The sequence below is a fragment of the Narcine bancroftii genome, chromosome 5 (genome assembly GCF_036971445.1).
Source record: "Narcine bancroftii isolate sNarBan1 chromosome 5, sNarBan1.hap1, whole genome shotgun sequence".
NCBI lineage: Eukaryota > Metazoa > Chordata > Chondrichthyes > Torpediniformes > Narcinidae > Narcine > Narcine bancroftii.
This window is the reverse complement of record NC_091473.1, coordinates 240,353,369-240,373,812: the sequence shown is the minus strand read 5'-3', so window position 1 is coordinate 240,373,812 and position 20,444 is coordinate 240,353,369. Positions and strand designations below refer to the sequence as shown.

The 20,444-nt window shown below is 39.0% G+C and overlaps 1 protein-coding gene across 6 annotated transcripts in view; it reads right to left on the bottom strand.

Moving 5' to 3' along the window:
* Window positions 1-20,444, bottom strand: part of LOC138765084 (copine-8-like) — a 437,705-nt gene that overhangs the window by 81,055 nt on the left and 336,206 nt on the right. For all 6 annotated transcript variants that reach the window (XM_069941777.1, XM_069941779.1, XM_069941780.1 and 3 more), the window contains 2 exons: window positions 11,704-11,757; window positions 8,227-8,288 (listed from right to left, as the gene is read on the bottom strand). In XM_069941777.1, the coding sequence (XP_069797878.1) occupies window positions 8,227-8,288; window positions 11,704-11,757 (116 nt within the window). The remainder of the gene's footprint in view (window positions 1-8,226; window positions 8,289-11,703; window positions 11,758-20,444) is intronic.

Sequence of the window (20,444 nt, the reverse complement as noted above, 5' to 3'; positions counted from 1 at the left end):
AAAACAACAATTTCCCTTATTAACAAGCTTGTTCACTGCATGTTAACATCTGTCAACATTTTGACTTCAACAATTTCAATGGAAAGAATGGATTGAAAAGTTCATTGACAAATTTACAAAGACCTGTTACCTTGCTGCGATGAGTTGGTCAACGTGTAAGTTTAGGGATGACATCAAGGGCAAGTTTTTTTACCCAGAGTTGTTGGTAGTTGGAATGCCTTGCCTAGGATGGTGGTGAAAGCTGAAACATTAGGGATATTTAAGAGACTCTCAGACAGGCACATGGATGGAAGGAAAATAGAGGGTTACGGGGTTGGGAGATTTTAGTACATTTTTTAAAGGAATATATGGGTCACCACAACATTGAGGGCCAAAGGGCCTGTGATGTACTGAAGTGTTCTATGTACTACGATGGTCAGATATGTTGCGGCTGCAATTTACGCGGACTTTGAGTAGGGTCGGTCGCTGCTGGTGAGGCATCCATTGCCATGCTTGAGAAATGTAACGTGCATGTAAGGGCTGGGATGGGGAGTTGGAACAGTGTGTTGGTTCATGCGCATGTGTGGATCTTGGACAGAGGAACGGCGGGGTCAGCTGCAGGTTTTAGAGTGAATGAAAGAGACCAGGGTGTGGTGAAAGTGGTTCTTGAGAAGAAGGTTGGTGCTGAACAATAAAATGTCAATACTGTTTGTGTGCTGCAGACAAATGGGTGTGTTTTTTAATTGTTTGTAGAGCATTCATCTGGCAGTCTCAACAGATATATATCTAACTTGGTGCCAATCAGTTGAATGGGGTTGCAGGGTTTAAGTAAAAATACAATTTTCTTGCTTCTTTTTTAAAAATATTTTACTGAAAACTTTTCCTTTAGTTAATTAACATGCATTTTAAATATGTTATTATTTTTATTGAGCCATTCAGATTTTTTTTCAACCAGAAGGGAACCAGAATGGCCTTCAGATGGAGACAGAGGTTGATGTCATTCATAGTCCACTTTGCTTTGCAGAACAAGGAGACCTATGTGATCTAGGCTGACACATCCAACCTGTATAACTACATTAGGAATAATCTGCATTAAGAATAATTGCGGCCATCTGCATGCAATACAGCTTTAAAGAGAATCATACTTGGCACAAGTACATCTGATACATTAGGTAAAATCCTGAGGCCAGCCATAAGGGCTGGATCAGAACAAATTGTAACAGGCTTCATAATAAGCGCTATGAAGTAACAACTCTGGTTCTCTCTCAACAGGTGCTGTCTGACATCATTTTCAGTTTTTATTTCAGTATTGCAGCATTCACAGAATAATTCAGAATTCACAATGTTTCTTTGCAATATATTGAATGTCGTGTTCTCGCTTCATTGTGCATTGCAAGGAAATGGCTGAATTTTTGGTGTGTTGAGGAGATATAAAAAAAATTATTCCTTTTTTCAGATATTTCAGTAATCCGTGTGATGTCAGGAAGTGCTCTACACCCTAATGAGAACTGCTCACAGAAATCTTTCTTGAACAACAGGACAATGTCTGTAATATTAGAATCAGACTAACCATCTGAATCAAGTATGATCTCCTCAACTTGGCATTGTATCTTTGCAGTTATATTACTGGACAGGTATTCAGAGGTTGGTATGATTGATTAAGAAACAAATCTGCATCCCAGCAAAGCAGCTGAGAACTTGAATAAAATTGAAATTTTCAAGTAGCATTCATTGGCATAAAAATGCACCTGGTTCACTAAATCATGATATCTTAACGGATATACGTGATTATTGTATACTGCACATTGCATGTGCGCACATGTGTGTGCGCGTGCTTGCATGTGCACACCATGGTCTGGAGAAAAGCTGTTTTGCTCAGTTGTATATGTACTAAAAATACACACAGAAATGCTGGTTGATCTCCAGCCTCGCAACATCCATAGGAGATAAAGATACATTACTAACGTTTCGGGCTTGAGCCCTTCTCCAAGGCTCTGTGAAAGGAGACAGAGAGAAAAGGGGAGAGAGACAGACTTGGGGAAAAGACAACAGGGGGATGAAGGAGAGGGAGGTGGGTTTAACGAAAGCTGGAGAAGTCAATGTTAATACCATCTAAGGTAAGAAAGATAGTAAACAAACTAATTGCCAGGTGGGAAATCTGTCAATTTTGGCTTGTCTGGCAGATATGTGTCACCAGACCCACTGTTATGGCTAACCCAATTCATTTAAGGACAGTTAAGTATCAAAAATAGATGTTGTTCCATATCCCATTAACAAAATGATAAAATCCTGATGCTGACAATATCAACCAAAACACAGACAGATTATTCATTTGACATCACTCTGACTTGTGCTTTTGATAAAAAAAACATTGAGCAACTATTTTGGGAATTTTTTTCTTATTATATGGCGAGCTCTCCACTGGCCACCGTGACAGAGGTGCACCAAAGAAAAGGTACAAGGACTGCCTAAAGAAATCTCTTGGTGCCTGCCACATTGACCACCGCCAGTGGGCTGATAACGCCTCAAACCGTGCATCTTGGCGCCTCACAGTTTGGCGGGCAGCAGCCTCCTTTGAAGAAGACCGCAGAGCCCACCTCACTGACAAAAGGCAAAGGAGGAAAAACCCAACACCCAACCCCAACCAACCAATTTTCCCTTGCAACCGCTGCAATCGTGTCTGCCTGTCCCGCATCGGACTGGTCAGCCACAAACGAGCCTGCAGCTGACGTGGACTTTTTTACCCCCTCCATAAATCTTCGTCCGCGAAGCCAAGCCAAAGAATAGCTTAGGGTTGGAGCTCCAATGTGCTTAAAGGGAGCATGGAAACAGGACAAGATGAGCCATGTGCTGAGCCACTGGGCTTTTAGAAACATTGGATAGTGGATAATCAAAACTTCATTGATTGAATGCAGCAATGAGAGCTGGAGAGTGCCAGAGAAGCCAGGTCTGATTCAGAACAATGGAGCTTTCTGTGTCATCTTTATACATTCCCCTCAGACTGCGCCGATCCCATTCAGATGCTCTGGCTTTCTCCCAGATCCCAAAGATCTGCTAGTTTCTTGGTTAATAAAAATGTGAATATTTATTATCAAGTTTTTATTCATCGTCTCCTTTCAATTTAATTAAACATAATGTTGCAGCTGCTTTCTTGCTCTTTTTGTAGTTATTTTTTTACTAAGTACCTGGGGCATGTGTATATCGTACAATGTATGTGACAACAAACTCATTATCATTATCAATTAACTATTTGTAAGTTATCCCTAGAATGGGTGAGCTGGAGTAGAATTGGGATGGGGTAGAATTGATGGGAATATGAGAATATGGGACAGGTTACAGGAAAAATAGTGGAGAAATTGGATTGAAACAAGAAAGTCTGCAGATGATGTGATTGTAGTTAATACATAAAAGTGCTGGAGAAACTCAGCAGGTCCCACAGGGTAAAGGTAAAGGTTTCATTATTGTCACATCATACTACATTTAGAATTAAACATATATGAAATTCTTTGACTTTTGTCTACCGTAAAGCAGATAGGGAGTCGCCACACCCCTTACAGAAACCTAAGCTCCCTGGTGTTCCTAGGCAGTCTCCCCTCCAAGTACTGACCAGGCCTGAGCCTGTTAAGCTTCCGAGATCAGACAATCTCGCGCGTATTCGGGATATTAGGCTATTCAGTCTATCAGCGTTTTAAAAAATATGATTTCAATAAAGAAGCACTGAAAATCCAAATAATGATTTTACATTTGCACTTTGCTGCTGGGCAGCTGGGAATAGCTAATGTAACATTCAGCAGGCCTACAAAAGTGCGGCACCCACTCAGAAATATATTATCAGGTTGGAAAATAACCAAGTTGTAGTTCACAGGTTGAAAAAGAGCTTATTATCAAAAGATTCACTTCAAATGGTTGCACACAAACAAGTACAGTAAGTGACTGGGCTATTTACATGGCAATTATTCATTATAAATCATAGCTGCTCATCTACCGAAATATTTGGCACCAGCAATGACAAAATCCTGCACCAAGTCTCATCATCTCAGCATGTGCAAGCCATCATACTTATATAAAATAAATTCTTCCACTGTCGCTGAGTAATGAACCGGTATTTTTTCTAGCATTTCTAATTTTTGCATGGAATACTTTGTTAATTGCATATCATCAATTGTTATCAAGCACTTCTATTTCCATATCAGAGACAAAAGGCAGGATGACTGCACTCTACCCCAATAAAACTATTTTAAATTGCTACATTAGTGTCTGTGATTGGGACCCAAGGATTGGTTGCAACTCGGATTGGTTGTAATTTGGATTCACATGTCTCAACAAATGAACCTTTAGAAGAATCTCAGCATATGTACAGTGCAGTATAACAAGATGTCAATAGGAATTATAAATAAAATTATTAATTTCAGAACAAATAATCTCCTCATGTAATCAAGTCTGTCTTAGGGGAGCATAAACATGGCAGGCCATAATATCCTCTGGTAATACATTTAACGGCATTTGCCTTTGGTTTGATTTTTCTGCGCACGCTGAGCGTTTTTGGTTTGATGTAGTGTAACTTGCTGAAAAAGTGTGCTTCTATGAAGGGAAATGGTATCTGGATCTGAGTGAAAAGGGAAAAAAGGTGTCAATCTCCTTAACCTCATTTATGATATAAATTAACCAACCTTTTTAAATCTCCCATAACAATTAAAACCTGCAGAAAAGCAATTCTACAGATGGTAACTTTCAATGGAAGAGAGGACAAATAACAATAATGAACAATTATCATGTTGTGAAACGGTTGAGTTTTAATTTACCATAGTGGGTTTAATTCATATCGACCATGTAAAATGTAACAACTTCATTGGTAAGGCAGAGAGCTGATGATTTGGGGGACAAGAACCTTGAGTTTCTTGAATTTAACCATGCAACTGCCCACAGAAGACGCCATGGCAATCACATATGAACAAAAGTTACTAAGTATACAATCATGGTTTTAAGAAAATTAAGGGCCAGTCATGAGATGCATCATCTTTGACCAATTTAAATCTGTCCTTTGTCTCCTTTCACAGAGCCAAAATCAATTCTCACCTTTCCTCTTATTATTTCCAATGAACGATTTTTGACTATTTAGTCTGGACTCCTACCCGCCCACCTCCAAATTCTTCCTCCTTAATCTCTAGTCTTTAATTAAGATGCTTGCCTGACTTTTACTTATACCTTGAAGAAGGACTCAAGCCCGAATCATCGGTCGCATATAAATTTAAATCTTAAATTAAATTTAAATTTAGACACACAGCACGGTACCAGGTTATTTTGGCCCATGAGTCTGTGCCACCCAATTGACACCCCATTAACCTACAACCCCCTACATTTTGAAAGGTGGGAGGAAACCCGAGCCTCCAGCGAAAACCTACACCAACAGGGAGAGAACGTGCAAACTCCTGACAGACAGTGGCCCCAATCCCTGGTGCTATAAATGCATTGAGCAAACTGCGACACCAGCTATGCCACCCTCTTATTTATTAAGGATGCTGTGGAACTGGCTGAGATCCTCCAGCATTTCTGTGCGCTTTTATTACAATCTCAACATTTTGCATTCTTTTGTGTTTCACTCGAGTTAAATTTAAAAACAAAATAGTTTTGTTCACTCTAATAATTTCGCAGAAAATCCCCCACCAAAATGAGTCATGACTTTCCTTTTATAGTCTTTTCCAAATAAGTACCAAACTTCAATGTAAACAATGTGTAACTAATCAAGTCTATGTTGTTCCATCTTGAAATGAACATATATTTTCCAATTTTTCTCCTCAAAGGTCTACCTATAAATTGAACTCAATGGACTCAAATGTGATGATGGTCAGCTGAATGAACAGGGCCAGAGGCCAATTTCGGTGCTCTGCAGCTTTTATGGAAATGGAATGGCATCATTTAGCCTCTCTAAATTTCTCCTAATTTATGAATATTAATAGAAAACATGATCAAAAGAACACCATAATTCAACCTTTGTTTCACAACAATATCCTCTCATTATACGATATATCAGTCAAGTCCTTTAGCAGCATGAGTTACTAACCCAGTCACTGTAGCTGCACACTACTTGAAAGAAGATACATGCATGTAGTGTAGTCAAGTTAAGCTCTGAGTTTTATTAGGGCTCAGGCTTGACTTTTATACTAGCACCGTTCCTGCCGTAGCCCTCCTTGGCTGACATCACAACACGCATAATGAAAGAGGGTTTCTCACATGCACGGGCGCTTTCCTGCATAGCAATGCCCTTCTTCCCCGCGTGCTGTCCCCGTCTGTTGGCTGTGCAGCAAGAGCAGCGCTATTTTAGGATCAATGGCCTTTAATTTGCCCTTGCCATGCACCTGCCGGTTTGGTTGTTGCGGCCAGTGCTGCTGCGCGGGCTGCTGGCCGTTGGTTGTGCTGACCGCCCAGAGTGCCAGCTCGATCGCCGTGATGGCGGGTCACCATATCACATCCTTTTATCACTTGTTTATTAAGGGTGGTTCCAAATTTGTATCAGCTTGTACAGTGAAAGCTCAAAAATCTAGATGCCAGAAATCCAGATCACCCGAGGATCCAGACCTCGAAAAGTCTCGGCTTTTGCACGAGTGCATGTGCGCAGACGTAAATGCCACAGATGCACAGTGGCAACAAGCGACCACATGGAAGTCGTGGAAATGTAGGAAAATATATTTATTTGGTTTTTATTGTAGTTTGTATTTTACAGTATATGAAAAAGATGTTTCATTAACTAATGATCAAACTTTACATGTCTATTCTCCTTAAATTTTAATTTTAAAAATACTGTCCGAGAATCCAGAAAATCCAAAAAATCTGGACCAACCTGAGTAGTCCAGATTTTAGAACTTATAATGTAATTGCAATTAAATAATACAATACTGAATTTGACTAACAACTTAAAATATTTAAGAATATTTCGCTCACCAAATTTACTTATAATAAATCAGCTCTGTCAACCATTCCCATTTACAGGAATATTAAAAATTTCAGCTGAATTTAGAAAATGCAATACTGTTCTTGTTTAAGCAATAATTAACAACCAAGTCCTACCAACATTAAATCCGATTACTGGTCAGTTTAGCAATATATTTGTTACGTTTGTGTCAAAACATGCTGCTTTTATTCAAATCATACCCTTAAAACTACTATAATAAGCAGGCAGGGCTTAACTAAACAGCTCTGCAAGAATCTCCATCAATTTCACACTCTGCCATTGTGCTGATCTATTAACCTAGATTTTGTACTCAAATCTTGGAGTGAAGCTTGAACATGCTTACACATTAAGAATGTGTAACTCTTAAGATTACGGCTACAATGTAAGCCTGGCTGACAACAAATAATAAATCACTTAGTAACAATACAGGTAGTCCTTAACTTACAATGGGGTTGCGTTCCGGCACTCCCATCGTAAGTCGAAAAAGGACAGTGGGATCAATGGGGACCGACACGAGGCTGTCGGGAGAACATGAGGCGGTGGATTCAGTGTGGGGACTGATAGTGGACTTTTGGAGTGTGCGGGGCAGTGGGATCAGTGTGGGGACTGATAGCGGGCTGTCGGGAGTGTGCGAGGCAGTGGGATCAGTGTGGGGACTGATAGCGGGCTGTCGGGAGTGTGCGAGGCAGTGGGATCAGTGTGGGGACTGATAGCGGGCTGTCAGGAGTGTGCGAGGCAGTGGGATCAGTGTGGGGACTGATACAGGGCGATAGGGAGACACTGAAAATCATAGCTTAGCCTCTCCAAAGTTCAAAGTATAGTATGGAGACTACCTTCGTAACTTCAAAAAAAATCATACGTCGGAACATCGTAAGTCGGGAACTATCTGTATGTAGGTTGATTCCTGATATGCATTTTATTATAGTTACCTAATTGGACTCCAAGATGCATTAATGTAATTATTTTACATACAATTAATTAAACATAGCATTTTATATAAATTGATTTCAATTCCTGCTATTTGCCTTCTACCATCACTGGCTGTCATTACTCCAATTTAAGACAGTTTTCTCTAGCTTGTAAGTGGATTACAGTTGCTGGTTGTTTATCATTGATTAAAAACACAGAAACAAAGTTTATTAAAGGATAGTTTATGATGCTTACAATGCCTTGGGAATTGCAGCTCATGAATCAGGATTTGTTCTGATTCTTCTTCCTCAGAGAATATGATCATTTGGCATAAGATACAGGATATTATTAACTCAGACAACATGTATGTAGTTTGAAACACTACTCACCCGCCCTTTATATAATCAAGAAATGTATGCTCAGATTCAACTGTGAAAGACAGCAAGGTAACCTGTGGGGGAAGGGAAGAAGGATGAGCCGAAGAAAATCTAGCATTCAAAGATCTCATAATTTTTGCAAAAGTACTGTGCATTAAAACATAAGCTCGGGTATTAAGAAATGATTCTGCTTTTCCACTAGCCCCAACTAAATTTAACTTTAAATTTGGACATACCATACACGAGGCCATGCTGTCCAATTACACCTAATTGACCTACAACCCCCATACGATTTTGAAGGGGATGGAGGAAACCGGAGACCCCCGAAGGAAACCCACGCAGATATGGGGAGAACGTACAAACTCCTTACAGACGGCCTTGAATTTGAACCCGAATCGCTGGCTCTGCAACAACATTACGCTAACCGCTACACTAACTGTGCCACCCTAAAAATAACATTACACAAGATATTTAAAGCATTTTAATTAAAGCATGTTTATTTTAATCATGTGCTGTAACTGAAGTTAAATTTCAAAGTTGGATTGCTGATGATTTGATTTGCATCAATGTAAATTACAGAGTAAATCTCACACTTTTCATTCAGACTCATGTTCTTATTGATCCTCACCTCTAGGACCCATATACCTGGATGGCATTAAGCCATATGATGCCAAGCAGACGAATAATAATATACCCCATAAAATGGCCATTTGGCTATTCTTTCCTTTGCCATCTTTCTAAAGGTATGTCATTTGTCCCTTTCTTCATCTGTAATCCAGCGAGTTTTTCCTTTTCAACTATCCATTTGATCCCTCCATTGAATTGATTTCCATCAGTACATTTCAGGTGATTCAATTAACAGCTAAAAATCACCCCCCTTTTTAATTTGTCAATTATTTTAAAGTGGGGCTTATGGTGACCATTCCTCATGCCATTTCTCCTTATCTGTAATGCTAAAATCCATCATGATTATTTCTATTAAATCTCTCATTCCTTTGTAGAACAGTTTGGCCCAGCTGTTCAGGTGTGTCTTCTCAACTGGAATCCACCTAATCAAGATGCAAATTGCCCAGAGTGCCCATGGTATTCAGAAGCAGGGCAAATAACAGGCCAATTACAATCCCATAATAACTTCACCATCAGTGATGGATATTGTTGTGGACTATGCTAAAAATTCTATTATTATTCACTAACAATCAGTTCACCAATGGTCAGTTTATAGTCAGTCAAGATTATTCAGCTGTGGTCCAAACCTCAAGCTTAGAACTATAGAACATTACAGCACAGAAACAGGCCCTGCAGCCCATCTAGTCTGTGCCAAACAATTATTCTGCCTAATCTCACTGTCCTACATCCAAACCATTGCCATCCCATCCATGTACCTGTCCAAATTGATCTTAACTGTTAAAATTGAGCCCACATTCACCACTTCAGCTGGCAGTCTGTTCCACAATCCCAACACACTCTGTGTGAAGTAATTCCCCTTATATTCCCTCTGAACATTTCTCCTTTCATCCTTATCCCATGTCCTCTGGTTTGTATCTCACCTACCCTCAGTGGAAAAAGCCTATCTACATTTTCTGTGTCTCTACCCCTCATAATTTCAAATATCTTTATCAAATGTCCCCTTGTCCTCCTGCACTTCAGGGAATAAAATCCAAACCTGTTTAACCTTTCCCTATAACCCAGTTCCTGAAGTGGACAGAATATGTTACATTTTATATTGTATATAGATATGTTTTATAGGAGATAAAATGTGGCAGGTTTTTTAGTGTTGGTCACATATAAACATTTCAAAACAGATCTTATTTAAAATGCCAGAGCTCTCCTCAAGCCAGACACTTCAGGTTCCGGGTGCCTTTGCAAAAGCTTTGAAGAATGCCTGTAAGGATTTCTTCTTAATTGGACATGCTATGGACTAATGAATTATTGTTTTGGAAAGCAACAGATGAAAGAACTCTGAAGATTAGGTCCGGAGCTGCAGTCTGTCTGAGTGCAGTTGGCACTAAGAGGGTCATGTGGCTTTTTTTTCTGAGTGGGTGGGGGAGAGAGAGAGAGAGAGAGAGAGAGAGAGAGAGAGAGAGAGAGAGAGAGAGAGAGAGAGAATTCAATTCTACAGTTCAGCAACTGGAACAAGCTGGCAAGTTTGTGGAAAATCCCATTTGGAAGTCGGTTGTGAGTTCCTAGTTCAGCTGGGTCAAAGCCCCTGTGGTCCATACAAGAGGAGATGGCTAGCTGTATAATGTTTCACTTGAAATAAGGGAAAACAAAAGGAACTCTGTGGTGACCTGAAAGAAAGAGGTTATCATCTGGAAAATCCTGATGGGGCAAATTTCTTTGGCCACACACTGAAGTGGCTGATCTAAAGGAATCAATTGTGGATGTCTAATGAGCAAGAAATCTCTCTCTGAAAACCAACAAGAACCTTCCTGAGCGATAACCATTTACCTTTCAAGCACCAAAAATCTGGTGAACTTCATAAATGTTAAATTCTGCGCACAGTATAAGAATTGCCTGTAACCAGTAAACTTGGTGGAGTGAGAAGTGAGATTGGACTGTGAATCAAAGAACTTTTCTGAACGTACACATTACATCCACATGTGCTTAGAATTAGAAGGGGGTTAAGTTTGGTTAGTTACGTTAATAGTAATAAGTTAAAGTTTGATTCTGTTTTCATGTTTAAAGATAATTAAAAGCAACTTTTGTTTAAGTAACCATTTGTCTTGCTGACTTTCTATTGCTGCTGGGATTTGGGGTTCTCTGGGCTCATAACATGGGCAACATCCTAGTAAATCTTCTCTGCACTCTTTCAATCTTACTGATATCTTTCCTGTAGCTAGGTGACCAAAAGTGCAACACAAGCTTGGTAATACTGCTGAATTCTCCTTATAGCTACCCTGGACAGACTTGGGTTGTTTGCAGCATAGGAGGGAAAAGGAAGACCTGATAGAGGTGTATAAAGTCATGAGAACCATAGCCTGGGTGGACAGTCATAATCTTTTCCCCAGGCTTAATCCATCGTACATAGAGGATGCGTTTAAAGTTGGGAGAAAGTTTAGGGGTGATGTGCAGAGCACATCTTTTTTTCTCAGAGAGTGGTAAGAGCCTGGATCGGGATCCCAGGAGTAGTGGTGGAAGCAGATACAATGGCAGCATTTAAGAGGCTTCTAGATAGACACATGAATGAGAAGGGGATGGAGGGATATCTATCAAGTGCAAGCAGCAAAGTTTTAATTTGATTTAGGCATAAACACATGGGTTAAATGGCCTGTTCCCTGTTCATACATAAGAATGATCAAATATAAACTTATTCCTTACACTGTCCTACACTCATCCATACTAAATGCATTCTTATGAGCTGATGAATGGAAGTAACCTCTGATTACCATGGCCTCTCCACACCACTCTCCCCCCACCAAAAAAAAAATCACCAATGAGAGCAAAAATCTCAAGGAAACCCTCCATGAAAATATGACTGTAAATACTCACAGTTCCTGAATGGACATATTTCTTCTTCTTTATTTTCTTTTTTGGATTTATTACCTACAAATAAATAAAATTACCATTATCTGTGCACCTTTCAAACTTTGCAGTATCAACAGTGCTTCATTTGGACATTTCAGACAAGTCTGTGCTTTAACCTTAATATTTTTCAAGTGAGGTTTGCAAGAATAGTTACTGTCAAGTTGTATTCAATCTTTTTTTTAAATGAATCATTATGATTTTTCAAGGTGAGGGAAATGTAGACAATATAAAACACCCCATTTGCTCCATTCTGTAAAACAGGGAAAATGAAGCAGCTGCCTATTCCCTGGAAAAGGATGCCAGACTCTTTTCCAACAAGTCAATTACAAGCCTAGTTCCAAGTGATGTTGTTGAAGTTCTTGAGCAATTCAAATCTTGCACAAGTTCAGAAATGGTCGATTCTTGTCTGGGCTGAACCTCCTGGGATATATATCTCGAGGCTGTGTGCCTAATCTAATCACGATGACTGATTTTGTGTCCTATACCAAGTCCTATTTGAGGTATGGGAGAGAAAGTTTGCCAGTAGGACATCTTTGATCAGAGTACCTCCTTTCCACTGAACAGCAGGTAGAACTTCCCTTCATATTTTAAGCTATCTGAAAAATTTGGGCAATAAATCATCCACCTCACCCAAGTCAATTTTGCTTAATGGTAGTGATTGTTGGTTTAGATGACTTACTGTGATCCCAATGGTTTGAATTTAATGAAGGCTGACTCATGTGAAGATTGTAATTATATAAACGTTATTCTGTAGCGATTTTGAGATGAGAGAAGAAATGATGAATTAATAGCTTTTGCAACATGTGATAAATATCTGTTAATTGTTCCTCTGGATTTCTATTTCCATATAAGTTATTACACATTCCCATGGCCCCTTTTTCCCCAACTCATTCTGAAATTATTTTACATCATATATATGGAACTATGGAAGTTCTTTGAAGTCAGCAATGAACCAAAAACTCAAAAGTAGCATTTAGATTTGAATGGTGTGATTTTGTGGACCAATTTAATTCATGCCTCATTTACTTGCCGGATTTTGCCAATGGGATTTGGCAAAAGGCTGAGAAAATTGAAAGCCTGAGTGGAAAACAAGTATGTTAACTAAAGCACAAGCTGCATATCATCTTAAGTATATAAATGAGAACCACATAGCACATGAAGGCTTATCTTCAGTTGTTTATAAATTATATTTTGCAATGCAATGGCTGTGTTTGAGTCAGTGGTATCATGCAAGAAGCTATTGGGTAAAATAGCAATAAAAAGGAACATTCGTGGCCTCATCTGTGTCGTAGAAGTAGGTACTACCACACTGGTGTAGGTAAGTGGAGCAAGCACCTGCTGTATCAACCTGAAACAAAGACAATGTTAGTGAACATCCAGTCAATGATCAGCAAATCAGGTTGTAAGCTTGGTAGTAAACCACAGGATTTGCAGATGCTGGGGTCAAATGCAGTAAACATAAACACTGGAGAAACTCAGCATCCATTGAAAGCACAACGCGGCCAATGTTTCGGGCCTCAGAAGGGCTTGGACCAAAATCGTCGCCTGCCTTGTGCTTTCTATGGATGCTGTGTGGCCTTCGGAGTTACTCTCAGCACTTGTGTGCAATATGGGTTCTAAGCTTATTTTGTTTGGAATTTGTCAATTTTCACTACAATCAGACTTTTTTTTAAAAAAAGGCAAGACCCCCAGATGAGGCGGGAGTTTTTTTTTCCCTCAAGTACACATTATTCCTATGAGCAGATGACAATTTCTGTGAGGTTATAATTTGGTTCAATGTCAGAACAGACTGGGTTTTCCTTATTGAGGAATGAACCATCAGCATGTGTGCCCGAAAATTGTACATGCTCACCATTGCTTCATAATGTTGATTATTGTTGCATTAATATGGGGTAACCACGTGATGGTCATGTAAAATCAATATTAAACTACATGAAATTTACTAATAATTAATAAGAATCACCCAAAACCAAGTCATAAATTCAAGAATAATCCAGATGTAATCTTCAGTTAATCCAAATGGGTAACCAACAAGCAATGTGACATAGTTTCTGATTTTAAATGAATCATTATGAACTCATCTAATAACATGACAACATGATTGCTTTTTATTTACAGGACAGATTTAGATGAAGAAGGTATCTTGCTTTGGTTCCATCTGCAGAGATATAGAACTGATACATGCAAAATTCATCATGTTATAAGGCTGAATCTACATCAACATTCTGGCTTGCCTGAAAATATATTCGCTAATTCAACTACACTTTTTAGAATAATAATAATTTTAAAAAAACCACACACATATCACTTCCTTCCCTCCCCACTGGGCACATCTCAGTGTCAGGATGCACGTCAATTGTCTAAATTGGAGCCAAAGTGTTAGGTCAGACGATGGAGGAGTTAGTGGAATGTGAGGGGAAGGACAGGCATTGGAGACAGCATAAATGCAGTAGGTTTGACGGGTTAAAATGTTGTATACTTTAATGAACAAAGCATTAGGAATAAGGGCAATGAACTTAAAGTGTGGACCAGTATATGGTATTATGTTGTCGTGGCCACTTTGTTGATGGAAAGTCAGGAATAGGTGATGCATGTTTTAGGCTTTTAATGTTTCAAAGGGATGGGAGGGAGGTAAAAAACGAAGCTGTTTGGCAAAGAGAGGAAAACAAATCCTTCTCAGAGTAATCTAGATCAGTGTAGGCAGGCTTCTGCATTGGAGCATGTTGAGGTTGAGAAAGGGGACGTGCTGCATCTTCTTAAAACTATTCAAATAGATTACTCCCTGGGTCCAGTCGAGATATACTCCAGGTTATTACAGGGAAGAGTTTGCTGTGGTATTGTAATGATCTTTGCAATCTCCCTAGCCAAAGGAAAGGTTCAAGAGGATTAGAGAATGGCAAATGTAGTCCCCTTGATAATTGGGAAAATCCAGGGAATTATAGATCAGTGAGTCTTATGTTGGTGGTGGACAAACTATTGGAGAGGATTCTTGCTGATAGTAGTTATGAGAAACATAGTCTTCCCAGGAATAGTCAGCATGGTTTTGGGAGGGGCAGGTCAAGGTTCATGACCCTCACTGAGTTTTTTTTGAGGAGGTGACAAAAGATTTGATGGGAGTAGGGCTGTGAATGTGGTATGCATTTAACAAGTTGGCCAAAGTAGGCTTATTCAGAAAGTCATGAGCCAGGGATCCACAGAACATCGGCTTCCCTGCAGAAGGCAGAGGCTGGCAGTAGATGGAATGCATGCTGATGACACAAAGGCTGGAGGTGCTGTGACAGTGTAGCAGATTATCGTCGGCTCGAACGGAATATTAACAGAATGTAGAGTTGGATAGAGAGGTGGCAGATGGAGTTCAATCTGGATAAGTGTGAACTAATGCACTTTGGATGGTCCAAATTGAGGGTGGTGCATGTAGTTAATGTCAGGATTCTTAATAGTGTAGAGGATCTTGGGGTTCAATAGCAACATTCAAAAGACTCTAACATAGGCACATGAAGTTAAGAAAAATGAGGTAGGGAAAAATTAGATTGTGGTGGTGCAGTTTTGCATAGGTCAGCATAGGTAGGTTGAAGGGCCTATTCTATGCTGCATTGTTCTTCATTCTGTGTGTTCAATGTCACTAACAAACCATTGTAGATGAATTGAGACAAGTATTGATTTGTATTTAGTGCATATTCCTTTCTCAATAACAAAGAGTTATAGTAAGGCAATGAACAATTATATTAACTGCCAAAGTGTAGCGTGAATAAAAGCTCTCACGACTGGAGGGAGAACAAACGCTTTTATTAGCTTATAACTATGGGTAGGGTCTCACAATATTCTTCAGAAGGGTTTTGGGTTTAGGCAGGAAACCTAGGTTATATGTGAGCTGATGGGGGTGGAGCCGGGAGGCAGAGCCCACCATCAGTGCAACACACTACCAGTGAATCCCAGTTCATTGCAGGAAGATAATGGCCAGCAACATTTGCTCCATTGACTCCATTGTCTCAAAGCCATGCTGCTCATAGAAGATTTAATTTTGTTTTAAAGTCAGATTAGACAAATAGTACTGTGGTTATCATGGACAATAAAGCTTCATTAGTTGCCTTAAAATTTCATTTTCCTGATCAGTGTTTGAATTTACAAATGATATACATCTACAAGTAGCAAATTATATGGAAAATTGATTTATTGAATGAACTTAACAAACTACGTAACAAAGGCAAAGGTCAAGAAGAAAGCAAATAATGAAGGCCTGCAAAGTCATTCTAAATTGCTTGATGATGTACTTATTATCAAAGCCCTACAATGCACCATAAATTTATTCGGACAGACTTCATGTGTGACGAGAGGGTGACAGAGGAGGTTAGGGCCTGATCCTTGGGGAGAAATAGGGGATGGTGATGTGGAGTGATTGAGGGTTGGACTGACCTGGTTTGAAATCAGGAGAATACAGCTGGACGTGAAAATATTGGACTTACTGTATTAGAGTCACTGACTGGCAGTGCGTCAGGAAGACCCAGTTGGCCAAAGAGTGCCAATGAGGGTCACTTCCAGGAAAAATTTCACCTGTTTTGCCCACAATGCTCAAAAAGTGTTGGGGGGGCAATGGTGGTGTGGGAGGGCTGGTTGCAATGTGAACTGACACAATTTGATGCTCATCTGATGTGGAAATCAGTAAGCACACTACATACTGTTAGGTCTGCTTTGTTCATGAATGAGTGAGACAAACACCAGACTGAGTCGAAATCAGGGTTCTTTGTTCTTTATTACCGGATTGTAACACTTGCAACTAACCATGTTAGTCGGAGAATGCATTCTGCCGTTATCAGCAAAATGATGATTTTTTATACCCTTGGATACGTGCTTAGAACATCATCATATCATTACTTGTCCAATGACTAAAACTGTTGCTATCCTTTCCCTGCTAGCTTCCTGCCTCTCAATCCATCAATGTCTCTCTTATCTTGTAAGTACAAGGATGCATTCACATCTTGTTACAGCCCTGCACAGGGTAACTCCTTACACATTCCCATCTCATGATGTTTTACCTAACAGGAGTACAAGGACACCTCCCCTTCTTGTTACAGCCCTGCACAGGGTAACTCCTTACACATTCCCATCTCATGATGTTTTACCTTACAATACCCAATTAATTTTTAAATTATCGGCATTTATTCCTATTACTGTACTTTCAATTGTGCAGCACTGAAAAGAACTAGGTCCATGCAATTTAATTTCCAGGCATTGATTCCACATAAGCCCATACCAAATGTTTACCTGCTACAACTCTTCCATATAACCTTTGATAAGGTACCACATGATAGACAATGTTCCAAGTAAAGATATGCAGAATCAGTGAACAGACTAATAGAAAGCAGGGGCAGGACTAAGGGCCAGATACTCACTGTGGCAGAAACAAGGAAGTTGGGATTCCTCTGGGAACTATATTTTCACTATTGATGTGAACAATTTGGAATTTAGAATCAAAATCATAATTTAAAAATCTTAAATGGCTCCAAATTGGGAGGGACAAATCATCACCAAAGATGCCTACAGGTAATTCTAAGCAGACTTTAATAAACTTCCAAAATAAATAAATAATTCACCAAAGCACTTCATCACTGGTAAGTGTACAATACTTTGGTCTAAAGAAAAGGATGTTACCTATTTCTAGTAAGCTAAGTATCTAAATAGGGTACAACAAAGAATCATAAAAAGGTATGACAAGAGATAAGACAAAAACAAACCTGAACATTAGAATTTATTTCCAGAGGTGAAACATGTGGGAAGTTATGCTAAACAACCCATTTATCATTCGTGGAGTCACGGAGAATCAGGTTCACACTGACTCTCAACCCTACCCTCCCTTTGTCCTGCATTAATTCCATTTAAAAAAAAAAATTCTTTGCATATCCTTTTTGATTTGCTCCAGATTTTACCACTCACCTTCAAAGTATAGACAATTAGAAGTGGCCAGTTTACCTATCAATCCATAGGGAAATAGGGAGGAAATGCTCGTGACGGGCACGATTGAACCTGGGTCTCAGACAAGATCTCTGCCTGGCACGCCACTATGCCACAAGAAGAGCTGCTGCATTGTACAGTGTGGAGTTTCGTAAAAGAGCAGTAACGGGTCTGAAAAGAAATTAAAGACTATTCTAGAATTACACTAACCCTTATCCAAAATGCACGGGATCAGAAGTGTTTCTAATTTTGGATTTTGGAACACCATTTAAAAATGCACTCATTCACTCAGACTTAAAGATACATGCATTCACTTTACAATACTCTACCATGAAGGGTTAAAAAGAGGAAGCGAAGGGTGACCTTTAAATTTTATAAAGAGCCGTTGAAGTTTTGAATGATTTTGACTAAAGTTGATGCAGAGAATGTGTTTCCACTTCTGGTAAGAGCAAAACGAAAGACCATCAAATTAACTAATCAGCTGAGGGAAGATTCAGGAAATGCATCCTTAATCCTGAGAATATGGGAATATGCCCCTCACTATTATAGGAAGCGGAGAAAGCAATTTGTACACAAGTATTTTGAGGAGAAGCACGAGAAGTATATGAGAGAGACAGGAATAGAGTATCATGTTAATCACATTAGGTGGGAAGTGCGATAAAAGACATAAATGCAGGACTGAAAGATTGCTGTTCAATCTATATGATTCTGTTGTGAAAGACGTCTCCCAAGCAGCAATTAAAGGGTTTGTTAGTTTGATCTGAATCTGCTCTCAGCATTTTGATTCACCATGGGTGCAATGACTGTACAGTGAACGATTATTTGCTACATAGGTTAAACTGAAAATAGGAGATTTAAAAAGAGATTGCACAGTCAGTTGCACTCGACAAAGGTACAATGATGTCATAAATAGAGCGTAGAAATATCCTTGATTGTATGATTTCATTGCTGCCAATCTCTCTCTCTTGTTTATTGGATTCCTGATCCTCAAAACACCATGAAATTTGTTGCTTGTGCTTTGGTAGTCACTAAAGTAATGGATCAGTAAAGCAAAATTAATCTTTATTACTCAAATAAATTCTTGGTCTGCTATAATTTATCTTTACTTATGTAAATTATCCTTTTAATATATCTTCTCTTCTTACATTTTACATTTTGTTTTTTTGGGGGAAAAATTAAATTCTGTCATGAAATCAAACTAAATAATAGGGAAAAATATTGAATTATTATGATCAAGGGAGAAAATTGTTGATTGAATCACCTGACCTTGTGATTGATGGTAAGAATTATTGAGGCAAATGTAAAACAAATATTTTTAGTGTGATCTATCAAGGCTCTCAATGTTGCCATTGACAAAGTAAAATGATCCTTGGTAGTACAAATGAATTTTTACTCATTTATTGTATATGGGCCATGGTGGTGAGGTCAACATATATTTACACTCCCCAATTACCCACTTGAAGCTGTGGTACTTGGAGCATCACAGTCCCGGTCAAAGTTCTCTCACAGTACTATTGGGTAGGATGATTACAAAAGACCTGTCATAATATAGATCTATAATAATGGTTTGCAGTTATTTTATTTTTTACATACTGCTTGATTCACAACCTAAATAAAGATGGTTGAAGGTATTCCAAATGTTTTGATGTCAGTTTATGAGATTTCTATTCAGTCTTTCACCCTTTCAGGGACAAGCTGAGAAATGGTGGATAATTAGTTTGATCTCTATTCAGTATGTAAATCAAACACTGAAGATGTTGGAAATCTAAAATTAAAACAGAAAATTCTTTAATCACTCAGCAGGCTAGGCACCTTCTGTGGAAAGAGAAATATAGTTAACATTTCAGATGAAAGATCCTTTGATAGAACTGGGAAAGAAGAAAATAAGTTCATTTTAAGTTGCAGAGAAGGGAGGGGAAAGATGGATTGGGTGAAGGGAAGATCTCTGAAAACATGAGCCCACCGTTGAAATATGGATAGGTTGAGGAGGACATTTGTGGAGAGGGAGGGGGAACAGTTAAAATGAGAAATAATAGACAATAGTTATAAGATAATGAGATGGAGAATATAAACAAAGAACAAAAGCATGGCTGGAAGAGAGAGGAAAAATCACAAATAGCTGACACAGTTAAAAAAAGGGTCTGCCCTAATAATAAATGTACAGCTTCGGGTGACTGACATTCAAATGTGTCCTATCTGGTTTGCATAATGGTACATTGAGCATGGAAGATGAAGTGTTGTTCCTCAAGCATCCTTATAAGATTGCAGACAGATAGTTAGAATGGGAGTGGGAGAAAAGCGAAAATGGAAGGCAACATTTGCCCCTGTGAACTAAATGCCCATGCACCACTGGAATTTATAAAAGTCCAGATGAAGTCCCTGTCATTTATCCATGAAGTCACTGGACAATCAGTATACTTTAAAAGGGCACTGCATCAAATAAACGAGAAAAAGGGGGATTCCAGTGAGGATGGTGTGGGATGGGCAAGATATTAATGGAAAGAGCATTGATTTTATGTGAATGGATTGGATTTGAGTGACTCGAAAACATTATGTTAAAAAGCTAAGCAGGGAATTGACTGGAATGGGTGGCAAAATTCAATTTTATTGGCAACTCTTGAAGGACACATGGGTGTGGAAGCAATAACTAAGGAACAACTCATTTCCCTGACCAGTTTTAATAAACTAAAGTATGGAAAAAAATGCTGGATTTTCCCCATCAAATTAACCCAGGGTTTAATCCATTTTTTCTTTCA